Genomic DNA, 15027 nt, shown 5'->3' with positions numbered 1-15027 from the left:
CCAACAAAGCAGATACTGACTCCTCTTTCAAAAAATTTTATTTTAAATCCCTAGTGAACATCTAAGAAGAAAATGTAAAGTGCTTGGCTTTAGGACTGGGGGAAGAGGGAAAGGTCCCCTGAGTTCATACCATTTGGACTTTCCCAGGTCAGTTCCTCAGAAATGAAAGGTGTATCTCAAAAAAAAAAAAAACAAAAACAAAAAACAAAAAACAGGGGTATAAAGATCATCCTTGAGTTCTCCACCAGCCGGGTACATGAGCAGTTGAAGGACACAGCTGTCAGAGACAACCACGGAGAACTGTCACTGCGGGAGGCAGGCCAACAGCGTGGAGAATGAGTCTCTTTCAAAGCAGATAGGAGGAAGAGAGAGGAGAGGAGGAAGCGGGGTCTCCCAGGCTCTGCAGCAGGGACACAGCGGCTGACTGCTCCTCTGGAGTCTCCTCCAGTAAATGTCGGGCAAAGGCCTGCTCCATCTGTGCCAGAGAAGGTGGGGGAGAGCTTGTCAGGAGCACAGCCAAGAGCAGACACTACCCTAGGAGGTCTTCCCCCCAGGCCCCGTCTCCTGCTGGAACCACCCCAACACACGCCCTCCAGGGGCAGGCTAGCCTACTCTTCCCCTGCCCTGAACTCACCTGCACCGTGATGAGGCTCTTTGGGGTGCGGCTGGGGCCGGGGCTCTCCTCCCAGAAATTCAGTGTCACCTGGAACTCAGGTGGGGGACCCAGGCCCTGGAAGTACCTGACCAGGTCTGATGAAGAAAAAAGGGTTAAGGGCTAGAAGAAAGAGAAGACAGGGGCCACAGGCAGGGAGGGGACCGAGAGGGGCCCACCATGGACAAAGACGGATGGCTGTGGGGCCAGAACTGGAGCCGCAGGGCTGTGAGGCTGCTGCCTTATGCCAGGAGGAACGGTGGCAACTAAGCTGCTACTCCCATGTGCAAACAGCAAAGGGCGCCCCTTCCTCGAATAATACTTTGAGGTAACTGATTTTTATACGACCTGCAAGCTCTCTGCTGGAAAACTTAAGAGTCCTCCTGGCAGCCGGGGCTGCCTGACACAGAGGTGCCCCACTCTGTTGCTGACTCACCGCCCCCCCCCGCACCAAGGGCACCCACGGCCCTGGAACTCTCCCGTTCTGTGTCCCCTACACTCCTGGCCAGATTTACAGGTGAAGGGAGGCAGAAGAAGAATTCCAGAAGTGGATGGGAGAAGAATGACCAGAGGAGCTGCCTGGAGTGTGGCAGGGCCCGTGAGTAGGTAGAGGGCGTGTGTGGGAGCGTGTGCAGGAGAGGCCCATTAGGCACACCTCCTGTCACTGCATGCTGCCAGGTGGGGCAGTCCCTGAGATGTGACGTGTGTGCTGAGCTCCACCTAAGCCTCATCTTCCGAGGCCTGGACTAGGGAAGGGTGGCTGCCAGACAGCTGCCGGGGCGGAGCACAGGGCCCCACAGGATGTGCACGGTGCAAGGGCAGGGTGCCACACAGCAGCTGTGATGAGGGATCTACTGGCAGAAACACAGGGTGGTGGCAGAGCCTATCAAGTCCCAGGGCGGGGCTACGAGGAGCCAGGGGCTCAGCTCAGCTGGAACAGCCTCACCTCTGCAGAAGTGGGTGGTTCTGAAGAGCTCCACACACTCATTGCTGGGCAGTAGATGTGGGCCTGGGCCAGGTGGGGCCTGGGGTGCATTCCAGGAGACGGGGATGGGGCAGAGGCGCTGCACGAAGAGGCCCCGGGAGTTGCTGGCTACCAGGACACCCCTCTCGATCTGGCTCAGCAGGCGCTGGGTGGGCTCTGGAGGGTCAGGCTTGGGAAAGACGACCTGCTCCATCCCGCACTGGGAGCCGGAGGGCTCGGCCACGAGGCGGCAGTCCAGGCTCTGCACCTGGGCTTTGCCCACCATGCGCCCACTGTAGATGAAGGTGAGCAGCAGCGAGTAGTCTGTGGACAGAGAACCACCAGCTGCCCCTGTGCTTCACCTGAGGGGTCCGCCTGGTCAGCCCCAGGGCCTGGGGGATGAGGAGGGGCTCCTCGAGAACCCCACATCCTCATTTTGCTGATGAGAAACGTGAGGTCCAGCGAGAGAAGCCAAGGGAGGACAGGGGTAGCAGCTTCATCTTCTGAGGCCAGGGGCCACCTCCTCATCTGCCCAATCGCCACCCTCACCAGCCTAGGGGCCTCCTGCCAGACTTTCCCATCACCCAGGGCTTCACAGTTTAGGTCCCAGAGCCTGGGTCTCTGCTTGACCCCCAGGAATTAATGTCTCAAAGTGTATTTCCTGGGAACAGAGTGTAGAGAGGGTATTTTTGAGAATTGAGCTGTGTTTGGAGTCTGGAGTCTGGCCAGGTATCCTGCCTAGAAACCAGTGCCTCTGTCTGGGCAAGGTGGGCCCGGGCTGCTATGAGCCCTGCCAGACACAATGATGCATGCATGTCCGCAGGGAGACAGGCGGGGGGACAGGGTGCAGGGATGAGTCAGAAACGCCACGCACCTGAGCCCGGAGGGGGCAGAAGCTCCAGTGACACCTGATCTCCTTGGAAAGGGGCTTCAACGGTACCTGTGCCTAGAAGGGAAGCAGCGGTGCATCGCTCAGAGTAGGACTGGGGACTCCAAGGGCCAGAGGGTGCGGTGTGGGGGGACAAACAGAGGCGGGGGAGGTGGTACCTTCCTGGGGCTCAGGGCTGCTGTTGCTGCTACTCCCAAAGTTTGAACGGCTCGTTCCCCCATTGGCCCCCACCTCCTCCTGCAGACACAGGATCTATGGTTGGCCCACCTCTCCCCTAGTTATGGTCCCTGCCCTCAGGCGCCCCACCCCCCACCCCGTTCCTACCCTTGCTCTTACATTTCTGAAGGGGTCCGCAAGCAAGGAGGGACTGGGCGCACCATTCTTTGCGGTCCCCTCATCCTCCTCCCTTTCGGAGGACACAGAGCTGTGATGTCGCTTTGATGGTGATTTCTGGGTCCCAGGCTGGGCTGTGGAATATTGTGGAAGGGGAGAAATGGCAGAGCCTTAAGTGGGGACAGAGGGTAGGACAGGAGGCCGTGGAAGGATGGGCAGGACCAGGAAGGAGAAGCCAGCAGAGCTTGCCAAGGACAGTGTTGGGGCAGAGGTACCAGCAAGGGGCTGCAGAGAGGCAGGTCTGCTGCTGCTAGGAGGGGTGGGGCAAGGGGACACCCACCGGGTAGGGTCCCGGAGGGCAGCAGCCGGTACACCTTGTAGGGCTCAGCTCCGTCCCTGTGGCCGTTCTCAGGCACCTCCTCAAATTCAGGACTCTTGTTGAGCGCACAGCGCAGCCGAGTCTTCCAGATAGCCGGGCCTTCCATGTCCCCTTCCTTATACTTCCCCTTAAATATGGCCCACGCCTTCAAAACACAGGAAGTCAAGCAGAGACAGCATGTTACACACCCCGGCTGACCCCCTACTCGCACCAGCTTCACCAGGCAGACGGGCCACCCGAGCATCTGCACAGAAGGGCCAGCGCTCAGGTTTATGCTCCGCTACTGCCCTCTTGAAATCCTTCACAATGTTGGCATTTTCACCATGCACGGGATGTGATGATCACGCAGCTGGTTCTACCCTCCAATCTCCCCTTTATCTGAAACCCAGGCAGACACAAGTCCTTGGGGGTGAGAGCTTCAGTGTATACTCCACCCCTCCTTCGGAGGCTTCAGTTTCCGCGCTGTCACCTTGAAGAAGGCGGCATCCTGGTCCTCACGGAAGTCCTGTTTGCCCGCATGCTTCCAGGGGATCCGGAACATGGTCTTGGCTGCGTCGTCCCAGCACACCCCCGGGAACTGCCCGCTCTCCACCTGCTCCACCACCCAGTTCCGCAGCTTTCGGGTGGAGCGTGCCCTGCCTGAAGCCATCCTAGGGACAAGAGTGGCAGGTGGCATCAGTGGGACTGATGCTTTGGGAGGGGATGTCTGCCAAGATCCTTACCACCGGGGTTGGATTCTGGCAAGGGACCCCGGAATCCCATCTATCTTTTGCCTGTAGACCTTTCTCAAAAATTCTGAGGCCGAATGGTGAGGTTTGTCCCTTCACTAGTAATGACAAACAAAACAAAACAACAAAAGACACATCCCTTTTAACCTCCCAGGCTGTGACATCTGGGAGGAAACTACACACTGGTACTAGTTTTAAGACTTTCTGGGAAATCTGTTGTGTGGCAGAGAACTCTCTTGGTGTGGCTCGTGGGGACCGGCCCGGTCTCTAGCCCAAGCATCTGCAGTAGCAGTATCTGCTTCTGAGATGCCTGCCTCAATGGTCCCTCACCCACTCCCCCCCCCAACAACCTGGTCCTTGACCCCCACCCTTCCCCTATAGGTAGGTGGGGCAGGGCTGCGGCGGAAGTGGGCAGGGCCAGAAGGCAGGAAAACAAACGGGCAGCCAGAGCTGGGCCTCTGAACAATCTAGCAGCAGGGCTTTCTGCCCCTTACTTCTAGGGCTGGGGCCCCTGACCCCTGGTCAGCCTCTCACTCAGGCAAACTCCCCCCCCCCCCCCCCCGCCCCCGGCTCACAGGCCATCTGTAGATTCCGGTTTCACAGAGGGGCCCCAGGAGACCCCACTCCCAACTCTAATCCGGACGGGCCTTCCAGCTCTAGACCCGGGCTGACCTCCACTCTCGGCCGGTCTTACCTGTGCGGCCAGCTGGCTGTCCCAAGATGCAAGCGGCCCTCGGCCCGGCACCCTCCAGATCTCTCCGCCCCTTCCTACAGTCCCCACCCTAAGTTTCAGTTCTCCAGGCGCGGCCGCTTCTCAGAAATCACGTGGTCCGAGCTGCAGGGCAACCGCGCGCCACCAGGGGGCGGCAGCATCCGAGGGCCCCCACCGCTCCCGTAGACCCTCCTGATTGCCAGCCGCTGCCGCTTCCCAGGGAGGCCAGGATTCTGGAGTCTGGCGGGAGGCCTCTGGCTAGCCCTCTACCACCCGTGCATCTGTGTTTACCCCCTCGTGCCTGCCTGGTGCCTGGCAGGTGACCTCAAATATCAGCTGGATTCCATGAAGGAACAAAGGACGCTGGGGAGGAGAAAGCCCAGGTCGGGTGGGGGGCTGGGGACAGCCTCCTTGCCCATCCACGGTGTCAATTCCTTCCTGGCCGAGTCCAAGGAGGGTCCTGTGGTGGGCTGCAGGCGGCCCTTTCAACAAAGCTCTCTGTTCACCCCCTTTCCCTGGTGCCCCAGATGGTGGGGCAGAAGAAGGACCACCAAAAAGCCTGGGCAAGGAGATGCCTCTTTATTGGTGCTGGAGCTGTTCCTGAGGAGGTTCGGCCTTGAGACACTCATGAGGATCCTTGCCCCCCTCTCCCCCACTACTTCCTCCTGCGAGGGATACTCTGTCCCAAGGGCACCTCTTCCATCAGCTTCTGCAGGAGGAGAGAGAAAATGATAACACTGGAAGCCTAGAGCTCAGATGCAGGCTGGACAGGAGACTTGTAGAGTGTGGGTCAAAGGCGAGGCTGGGGGGAGGGAGGCTGTACCTGTAACAAGCGGGCATGGTAGGCAGGGGCATCCTCCCCTGCCACTGGCTGAGGGCGCACGTGCAGGTAGCGCTCAGCAGCCGTCTCCAGCTCCTCCACCTCATATAGGGTGGCTGGGTCCAGTGAGTGCGCGTTGATGAGGCTCACAAGATACTCTTTGTAGTGTGCCCTGCAGAGATGACAGGGTGGAGTATTTGTTCTTCTGTTTGGCTAATATATATATATATATATATATATTTATTTATTTATTTATTTATTTATTATTTTTATTCATGAGAGAGGCAGAGAGAGAGAGGCAGAGACACAGGCAGAGGGAGAAGCAGGCTCCATGCAAGGAGCCCAATGGGGGACTCGATCCCGGAACTCCAGGATCACACCCTGGGCTGAAGGCAGATACTCAACTGCTGAGTGACCCAGGGGTCCCTTATTTGGCTAATATTAACCAAGTGTGCCCCACACCTTGCTGGGCACTGGTGTACTCAGACAAACAGGACCGGGGACTCTTGCCACTTGTAGTGGTGGGTACTATCTCCCTGTGTGCACTGCTGGCTACTACCTAGCCACGCCCTTGCCCAGAGAGCCCCCCCTCTCACTTCCCCTGCAGGACCTACTACAGCCAGAGATCCCCTTGACTACCCAGGTGTATCCCCTTGCCCCCAACTCCATGCCGTGCCTGACACTCACTGGCAGAGGCCAGCATGGCCAGCTGGAGTCTCCTTGCCACAAGCTTCATCCCGGAACCCATTAGGGACTTCCTTCTGCTCCATCACTCGGCAGCCACCTAAGGATAAGGGAAGGAAGGGATCCTTGTATTGGGAGGAGGTGACTGACCACAAAGCCCCCAGAGAAGAGGGGTATGAGGCATGGGAGACAGCCTCCAGGGAGGGGACTGCTCTAATGGTGTTGGGGTCGGAGAGGAGTGGGTACTTAGAGACACCATCATGGGAGGCCCTGCTTTTATCCAAGCTTGGTTTTGGTCCATAATCATGTACCCTCTTTTTTTATTGTCACATACTCTCAAGACAACTCTGGACTATGATCCTTTGTGCCTGGTTAACTCATGCTGTTAAGGCCTTATCTTATGGTAATAAGGGGTGGGGTAGATTAGAACCATATGTAACATCTTTCTGTTGCCCTCATGGAATCTAAAACAGTGCAACTCCTGAGTCTCATTAAATATTCCTTGAGTTAACTAATGAATCATTATCCTTTGGAAATGGGAGAAGAAAATCAGGATTAAGTGCCAAGTGCTTTAATATGGCCTCAAGTAAACAGCTGAGCTACAAAGTAGGGGTCTTACTCCCACGTCACAGATGGAGAAACCAGACCCAGTGAAATTAACCTGCCAAGAAGCCACAAGTGGGCACAGGCCAAGCTCTGAGCATGGACCCAAGCCTCCCCTTTACCCACAACACAGTGGGAGCTCGCCCTCACCCCTTCTCTGAGGCCTGTTCAGACACTCACCGCCAGGAACTGCCCGGGCCCCTGCTGGGGGTTCTGTGTTGAACATGACATTATTGTCCTGAGGAGGGGCAGATGGGTGGGCGTTAGGTTCCCCTTGATGCCAGCCTACTGAATTGCCCAGCCCAGAGCCTTCCCTTTCTTGCCACCCTGTGCCTGGCCTTCTACCCTGGGCAATCTGCAAACCCAGCGTGGCTGGCCACCCCTGACCTGTAGCAGCTTCTGGAGCCGGAGAGCAGTCCAGTCCCGCAGGTAAAAGAGGCAGTCTCGTGGGTGGTGGCCATGCAGGGACTTTTTCACCCTGCAGTTAGGGTCTGGACATTTCTGGCGGAAACCCATATGGGAGAGGGGAAGTTGGAGACGGTTGGGGTCCTGGCTTCTCAGAACCCCTGTATGAGGGGTGTAGGGAAGAGGGGGGAAGATGGAGACATTGGAGGCAAGCAGGCAAGCAGAAGGGGAGAGGGAACAGAGAGAGGTGCTTTACACCCCCACTGGCCTCCCCTTTTCTTCCCCTAGGCTACTCCTTAGTGCCTTTGCCCCTCACACCCAATGGCAGCATCCCTCCCCTGCCCCCAATCCCTTCCATCCCTCTCCTCCAGGCTCACATTCTTGGCGTAAAAGGCATTGTAGCAGCCGCTGCAGAACTGGTGGCGGCACTGGGTGCAGTGAAAGTGCATGCAGCCTCCTCGGGCCAGTGCATACGAGAACTTGCACTTGGGGCAGTCTGTAAGGAACAGCAGGTCAGGGCTGGTGCTGCCACTGCTCCTGAAGGCCTTTGGGAAGAGAGCCTCTGGCAGTAACAAATGACTGGGCAGACAGGCCCAGTGGCACATCCTTACCAATGCCATTCTCCTGAAGATACAGGGCTAGGCCCTGGGCCTGGTATTCAGGGTCATTGTTGCGTTTCCAGTTCTGGAAATCCTCGCAGCTCCGGCCTCGGTGCTGCTCCTCCCACTGCAGGAGGGAAGGCAAGCTTCGCATGAAAGCTCCACCCTGGGCCCTTCCCAAGGACCCCGCCTCTCATACCTTGTGGGCCCTGGCTTTACTTTACTGTCATTCACTGTTTGCTCCAGTCTTAAACTGAGGGGCCAGGCTTGGTTCTTTCACCTCTTTGTACTAGCACACATTCACCGGCAGGTTGTATTTCCACCCCCCTAAACCTACCTCAGCCCTGTCCCCTTTTCCTTCATCCCTGCTGTGGCCACCCTACTCCAGGCCAGGTCAGGTCTTGCCTCGGTTACTGGTGTCTCTACCTCCACTCCTGCTCGCCTGTGGCCATAGTGCCTTGGAGAGCATAAGGCAGGCAGCTTCAACAGTATGGGCAGTGTTCTAGATCTGAGATTTAGTAATAGGGTCTTGGGTGGTCATTTTATTATTGTGTTTTATAACACAGATGTAACTTTTTGGCATTAGAAGTTAAACTTTTTAGAATATGTGCCGTCAAAGTGAGCAATCAAATGGCAAACTTTTTATTTTATTTTTTATTTTTTTAAATGGCAAACTTTTTAAAAGGCAAATGAGATACTATCACCCCTTGGTTAGTCTTAGAATAAAAGGCAAATACCTGCCTCACTTGGCCTCACGGTCTTTCCTGATCTGGCAGCTAGCTCCTCTCCAACCGCCTGCCACTCTCACCCTTGCTCTTGGGGCTCCAGCCACACAACACTTTTTCTGACTTTGGACTTTCCATGTGTTGTTCTTTCTGTCCCAAATATCCTTTGCATAGTTGGCTTCTTCTTAACTTTCAGGCCTGAGCTTAAATTAAACCGTTTTAGAGAAGACTTGTCTGACCTTTCCATCCTAAGTATGTGTATTCTGTTATTCCTAATCTCAGATTCCTGTTTTCACTATAGAACTTATGCTATGTGTACTCAGGCTCTCTCTCTCCCTCACTGCCTTTCTTGCCTTCCTTCCCCACTCTTCCTCCTCACCTTACCTTTCACCCTCCCTCCCTCCTTTCCTGACTACTCTGTGAGCTCTTTGACCCCAGAGCTCACATCTGTTCCATGCTTCAGCATACCCCGAGTCTTGACAGGATACCTGTCAGTAGCTTAGCAAGTTACTCTGAAAGGATGAATGGGCCTCACCTGGCGCTTACAGCGCACACAGAAGGTCTGGTGACACTGGGGACATGTTGCCTCCAGCTGCTCCCGTTCATATATGAAGCCAAAGGAGCACTGTGGGTACAAGAGTATAAAGCTACCTGAGGCCTGATCTGGCACCCTGCCCTCCTCCCTGCCCCCTCCAGTCAGCTCCCCTGGGCAGGCCACTTACTTGGGCACACCACAAGAATTTGGGGTCCCGCATGAGCACACCCTCAGTGAGCTTCTTGTGAAACAGTGCATAGGCATCTGGCTCCAGGCTCTCCCGAAGCTGGGGACAGGATGCAGAAGTGGTGGGTGGGCAGGGTTCCTGTTCAAAGCCAGGGCACCCTGAGTCTTAGGGACTGTAGTACCTGGATGTCAAGTGTAGAAAAGTAGCTGAGCAACTGCGTGTCATCGGTGAGGTCAGGGCGGCCACAGGCGGGGCACACCATGTCTGTGATGTGTTTCTCCTTCAGGGCGATGGTGAAGTGCTGGCGGAAGCAGTCGGGACAGATGGTGCACTCACAGGAAGTCAGGGCCTGCATCTGTAGGAGGCAGGGGCAGGAGGGGGTCTGAAGCCACAGCTGCCAGCAGTGGGGAAGGGGCAGTAGCCAGGTGTCTACTGGAAACCAGGGTCTGATTAACAACTGGCCAATGTGGCAACCTCTAATAAGTGCCTAGCAGGCAATCTGAATGTCTGAAAACTGTGATGGAAGAAAACAGACAATCCTGAGGCCTCAAGGAAATAGAAGAGTGCCCTCCAGAGGCACTCATGTTAATGGAAAGCAAACAAACAATATGTCTGAATGGACAAAACTAGAGATGGAGAACAGACTGGTTGTTGTCAGGTGACAGGAAGAAGGGAAGAAAGCTGCAGCCATAGAGGGATTGTACAAGAGGGTTACTTTAACGGTGGTGGAACAATCTGTATCTTGGTGGTGACATGAACCTATAAGCAGAATAAAAATGGCACAGAGCAGGATCTCTGGGTGGCTCAGCGGTTTGGCGCCTGCCTTCGGCCTGGGGCGTGATCCTAGGGTCTCTGGGAAAAAAAAATCTTTAAAGATTTTATTTATTTAATCATGAAAGACACAGAGAGAAGCAGAGGCACAGGCAGAGGGAGAAGCAGGCTCCATGCAGGCAGCCCGATGTGGGACTCGACCCCGGGTCTCCAGGATCACGCCCTGGGCTGAAGGAGGCGCTAAACTGCTGAGCCACCCAGGCTGCCCGCTTGAAAATAATTTTGGAAAAAAAAAAAAAAGAAAATAATTTTGCGTGTGTAGATGGAATAAAGATTGGTGACATATTGATAACTGCAGAAGCATGGTGATGAATACACTGGGGGGGCATGGAGGAAGAAATCCTACATTTTGTGTTTGAAATGCTTCATGGTGGCACAGTAAAAATAATGGTGGCCAGGGACAACTGGGTGGCTCAGCAGTTGAGCATCTGCCTTTGGCTCAGGTCATTATCCCGGGGTCCTGGGATCAAGTCCCACATTGGGCTCCCTGCAGGGAGCCTACTTCTCCCTCTGCCTGTGTCTCTGCCTCTCTATGTCTCTCATGAATAAATAAAGCCCCTAAAAAAAATAATAGTGGAGGCCAGGAGGTGGTTTATTCCTGCCCCTCCCTTCCTAGATGCCATCAGGAGCACATGGGCAACTGCAGAGTAGAAGACAGGGCCAGAGACAGGGGCTGACATGGAGCAGGGTGCAAAGGGAACAGTGTCATTCTAAGGCCAGACACAGTAGGGATGGATGTGCTTACCCGGTTGCGGGGCAGGGCCCAGCCGCACACAGCACACTCCTGGGCAAGCAAGCGGCGCAGGAAGGCCCGGTCCTGGCTGTGCCTCACTGCTTCCACAACATCTCCCAGCTCATAATTCCTGGGTGTCTCCTGCAGCAGTGACAGTGCCAGCTCTGCTCGGCCCCAGCTGGGGAGGGCGTAGACTGCCAAAAGCCGTCTGACCAGACTCTACAATGTGATTCGAGTACAGGGGGAAGAAGTGGCTGTCAGACCCCAAGAATCCTACCCTCACCCTTCCCCCTGCTCTTCCAAGTGGATTCTCCTCCTAGTACCTGCTTATCTGGCCCATCCCAGGAAGGAGTGGGATCAAGGCCCTTGTCCCAGAGGCGCTGATGGAAGGGCTCTAGGCGCTGGCGCTGTAGTTCGGTCAGGGCCCGTGTCACATCACCACCATGTTGGAACAATGCTTGAAGAGACCCCTCCTCGGGCCCAAAGCCCAGGGACCGGAGTTCCTGCACCTGCGAGTTGTGGGTAGAGAGGAGTGAAGAGGGAGATGGCAAGGAAAAGAGTGTGAGAGGTTCTGAGACCCATAGTCCTCAACCCTGTCCACCCTCCTGCCAGCACAGCGGGTACCTTCCTCCGCCGGGCCCTCACACACTCTTCCACAGCTTCATCAAGATTGCCATGACGGTCCAGCCAGGCTTTCCGGGCCTCCTGACAGGAAAAGGCACCCAGCCCCGGGTCGTGCTGTCCTGCCAGCTCGGCCACCATTTCCAGCACGTAGGGCAGCTCCGAGCGCAACCATTGCAGGGGCACCTCAGTGCCTGAGTACTGTAGAGCTGAGAAGACCTCCTCTGGACAGGCACCTGCAGCTTCCCCTTCCTAAGGCACAGTCCCACCCAGACAGATGGCCCATCAGGAAGGACACCCTCCAGCCACCCTCAGCCCGAACCACAATGCTGACAGCGATCATGTCAGCAGTACATGGTATGATATTTGTCATGTGAGAAGTGTTCAGTAAGAGGCAGCTACTGCTAACAACAGCAAGTTTTGCAAGAACTTGTATTAATCCATTGTAGCTTTTCCCTTCCCCTACTAGCTCAACCCTACCTCATTCCAGGCCTAAATCCTCACCCGGATCTTCATCACTAGTTGGAGACCTTCCTCCCGCATCTTGTCCTGGCGCTGCTTCTCAGGGTCCCCACAGTAACCGGGCAGGGGGGCACTGAGGCATCGTGGAGGCCGTGGCTCAGGAAGTCGCTCTTCCAAAGAGCTGGCATGGAGCTGGGGGGCCTGCTGTACCAGGATGGGGCTGCTGGTCCGGTTGCACATAGCACACACCCAGCCAGGGCCCGAGTTGCAGAAGGTACAGTGAATACAGTACCAGACTGGAGGCTGGGCAGAGGAGAGCAAAGTATCCCCCTGCTGGGAAGGCAAAAAGTATTACCCAATTGAAGGCTGGCTGAGGCCCAAATGTAGGGAGCTGGGGGGAAAGACACAGAGGAACTCAAGAAAACAGGAGAGGAGGAAATAGAGAATGGCCTGGGTGGTGACAGGTGCAACGAAAGAGCTGGAAGGAGTAGGTTACCTGAAGGGGCTGCAGGCAAATGCCAGTATCCCGAGAATCCACCACCAAGCTAGGAGGCTGAGCCAGCCGAGGTCGCTCACAGATGGCACACAGCACAGCTGCTGCCTCATTCTCAAAGGTGCAGCTCTGGCAGGCCCAGCGACCCCGTGCAAGCTCAGGTTCTAGGCCCCCAGTTCCTTGGGAACCCTCAATCCCCAGCCCCAACCCCTTACAGCCTCGGGGCCGATCACAGGCCACACAGAGCACTGCCCAAGATTCATTTAACATGGCACAGGCAGCACAGTGCCAGGGCAGACGGGCATTTGCAGGATCAGGGGAAGCTTTCAGGGGAAGCACAAGAGAGCTGTCTCCCAGGGCCAGCAGGGATGCTGACTGAGGCCGCAGTGGAGCTAAGGCAGGTAAGCTGTAATGAAAAAGCAGAGGTGGTCTGCTGAGGGGCCCTGGTGCCTCGGTCCCTCTTTCCCGGGCATCCCTCGTTCTCTGTGGGACAACACAGACCCTGTCCCTTGCACATGCTGTTTTGTCTGGAACACTCCATACCCATAGCCTATTCAACACTTAAATTATAACTTAAAGCTCATATCTTGCTGATGGATATTCCTAACTTGGGGCCTGACCCATACTAGGTGCTTAGAAATCCTACTGATTGAGCTAGTCTTTTAGGCTAGGTTCCTCCGCTTCCTATCTTATTTGCACAACATAATAACCTATCTTGCTGTGACTGCTACTTGCTTGATATGTACCTCTGTGACCTCTTGGAGGGCAGTAACTGGCTGCTTGCCTTCTATTAAAGTCTTTAACGTAGAAACTGACGTATAGTAGATATATATGTAACTCTTAAATTCTCTCAATTTCACTCCTATCCAGAAGAGAAGATCTCTCACCTGGGAGTCAGGTGGGTGGTTTGGGAGCCCCCCGGCAGGGTCTGACGGAGGTGATGGGCGCGGGACGGGTGTCCATGGAATAGGCGATCACAAGCTGGGCACAAGGCCTGTTTACAGGTTGAACAGTGCAGTGTGCCTGGGGCAGAACCACAGAGGAAGCAGGGACCAGGAGTGGAGCCTGGAGAATAGGAGAAAGAAAAACTGAACATCTTTCTGAAAAAGACCAAGTTACATCTGAATTTGCTGTGAAAGGGAACAAATCAGGCTACTTTTCAACATATCCAGACCCAAGGAAACAATTTTAATCTCTTTTAAAGGGCAAAGAAGATAAACAGAGGAGGGCCTCAAATTTCCATCAGTATAGTCTATTAGAAACCGCTCCCACCCCCCTTCATAGGACAAACGATACCTGGGGCAGAGGGTGTGGTGAGGCGGCCAGGAGCAATCTCTCTCAGTAAGGGGGCAAACTCTGAGAGCTGCAGTATCTGAGAAAAAAAAGGGCAGGGCAACCGTGTGTCCCAAAACCCCTTTCCCCTTTGGTCATAAGGTCTTAAAGCCCCATCTCTACCTTCCTTACATCATCCTCAACCTTGTCTTCCAGCAGCTGCTCCAGTGCTTGTTGTCTTGGGTGAGTATTCTGCAAACAAGGTATGAAGCATTCCTACCTGGAACCCTAGGACAAGGCCCTCCCTCAAAGCCCTGGTCTCTCAACATCCACAGGAAGAAGAGTATGGGGAGTTCCCAGGTTGCTATGGGGACTATGTCCATGGTTCAGCAGCATGAAGGGCCCCAGACTGCCTCTGGGAGTGAGGGTGGGCTCCCAGATCTGGTATTTAAGTCCTCAGGACTAGAGACACTTCAACATCTCACCTGTAACAGCAGGCTGAGCTCTGTCCGAAGCAGCAGTACTTCTAGTGTGACTGTAGCTACTTGGTGCTCATCTGGCTCCTCCTGCCCCTCAGGGAAACTCAACCCATCTGGCTGCTCCTCTGTGTAGCCATACAATCGCAGAACGTCCCGGCCCCCCTACCGCATATTCAGACCAGTCACCCACCAAGCCCCCTTCTCAAAAGGGCTGGAACCCTCCCCATTAAGCGCAGCCTCAGGCTCTTTCTAACCAACCCCCTAGCCCAGGCCACGTCCCCTTCTCCCATAAGGGGCCCAGGGGCTTCACCTGCACAGCATCCACCGTACTGCGAAAGACAGGGTTATTAAACTTGACCCCGCGCCAATACCGGGGCCGCTGAGGGCTGAGAAGGTTGCGGCCATATTTCTCCAGGATGTTCAGGGCCGTGGACAGGGTGTTGAGGTAGTTTCGGGGCTGGGAGCAGTCAGAGAGCGGAGAGCTGTGAGTCCCACCCTGGGCGCAGGTCCCCTGTCCTCCTCCCGAGCGGGGCCGGGCCTCACCTCCCCATGAGCATTGCAGCGGACCAGGCGTGCGGCGTCCAGCTGCAAGTAGCGGGCTGCTGGCGGCAGGGATGTGACCAATAGCGGCCGGAGCTGCTCTACGGAAAACACCTGCCCGGAATCCTTCCTCAGGGCGCTCGACAGCTCCTCGCGGGCCGCCAGGAAGGCCCGCTCCTCCTCCCCCGGCATCCTGAGACCGGAGTCAGCCCCAGCCGCGCCGCCCGCCGGGACCTGGCGCGGGCTGCGCGCGGCTTGGACGCCACCCCTCCCGCCCGGTGTCCGGCTCCGCGGCCCGACTCGGTCGGCAAAGCCGCCCCAGGTCACCCAGGCCACGGTCACTCCTCGGCCCCGGGCCCTGCGCCAGGGTTAGCCGGGAAC

The 15027-nt window shown here is 55.9% G+C and overlaps 2 protein-coding genes across 9 annotated transcripts; both read right to left on the bottom strand.

The window, feature by feature from the left end:
* Positions 1-20: 20 nt before the first annotated feature.
* Positions 21-4770, bottom strand: IRF9 (interferon regulatory factor 9). 2 transcript variants are annotated; one of them, XM_026007590.2, is made up of 9 exons: positions 4640-4770; positions 3687-3867; positions 3179-3362; positions 2842-2972; positions 2664-2742; positions 2491-2562; positions 1599-1940; positions 635-750; positions 21-475 (listed from the first exon to the last, which is right to left on the bottom strand). In XM_026007590.2, exons 2-9 carry the CDS (start codon positions 3864-3866, stop codon positions 347-349), a joined length of 1233 nt encoding a protein of 410 aa, XP_025863375.2. In that variant the 5' UTR covers position 3867; positions 4640-4770; the 3' UTR covers positions 21-346. The 2 variants fall into 2 exon arrangements, with proteins under 2 accessions (XP_025863375.2, XP_072617353.1); XM_072761252.1 differs by lacking the exon at positions 4640-4770 and adding an exon at positions 4521-4639.
* A 444-nt stretch (positions 4771-5214) lies between these two features.
* RNF31 (ring finger protein 31) lies at positions 5215-14838 on the bottom strand. 7 transcript variants are annotated; one of them, XR_012002103.1, is made up of 21 exons: positions 14650-14838; positions 14417-14563; positions 14113-14268; positions 13811-13879; positions 13652-13727; positions 13243-13420; positions 12359-12761; positions 11905-12195; positions 11404-11652; positions 11103-11288; positions 10792-10998; positions 9397-9570; positions 9216-9314; positions 9029-9118; positions 7781-7895; positions 7547-7665; positions 7152-7330; positions 6945-7002; positions 6165-6261; positions 5481-5649; positions 5215-5366 (listed from the first exon to the last, which is right to left on the bottom strand). XR_012002103.1 is itself a non-coding variant. In XM_026007584.2 (21 exons), the coding sequence occupies exons 1-21, from the start codon at positions 14836-14838 to the stop codon at positions 5313-5315; spliced, it is 3240 nt and encodes a 1079-aa protein (XP_025863369.1). In that variant the 3' UTR covers positions 5215-5312. The 7 variants fall into 7 exon arrangements, 5 of the variants coding, with proteins under 5 accessions (XP_025863369.1, XP_025863372.1, XP_025863373.1 ...); XR_012002104.1 differs by having other exon boundaries at positions 13820-13879; XM_026007584.2 differs by having other exon boundaries at positions 7152-7265.
* Between the last annotated feature and the right edge of the window lie 189 nt (positions 14839-15027).

The sequence above is a fragment of the Vulpes vulpes genome, chromosome 6 (genome assembly GCF_048418805.1).
Source record: "Vulpes vulpes isolate BD-2025 chromosome 6, VulVul3, whole genome shotgun sequence".
In the NCBI taxonomy this organism is placed as follows: Eukaryota; Metazoa; Chordata; class Mammalia; order Carnivora; family Canidae; genus Vulpes; species Vulpes vulpes.
This window is presented reverse-complemented; position numbering and strand designations above follow the sequence as displayed.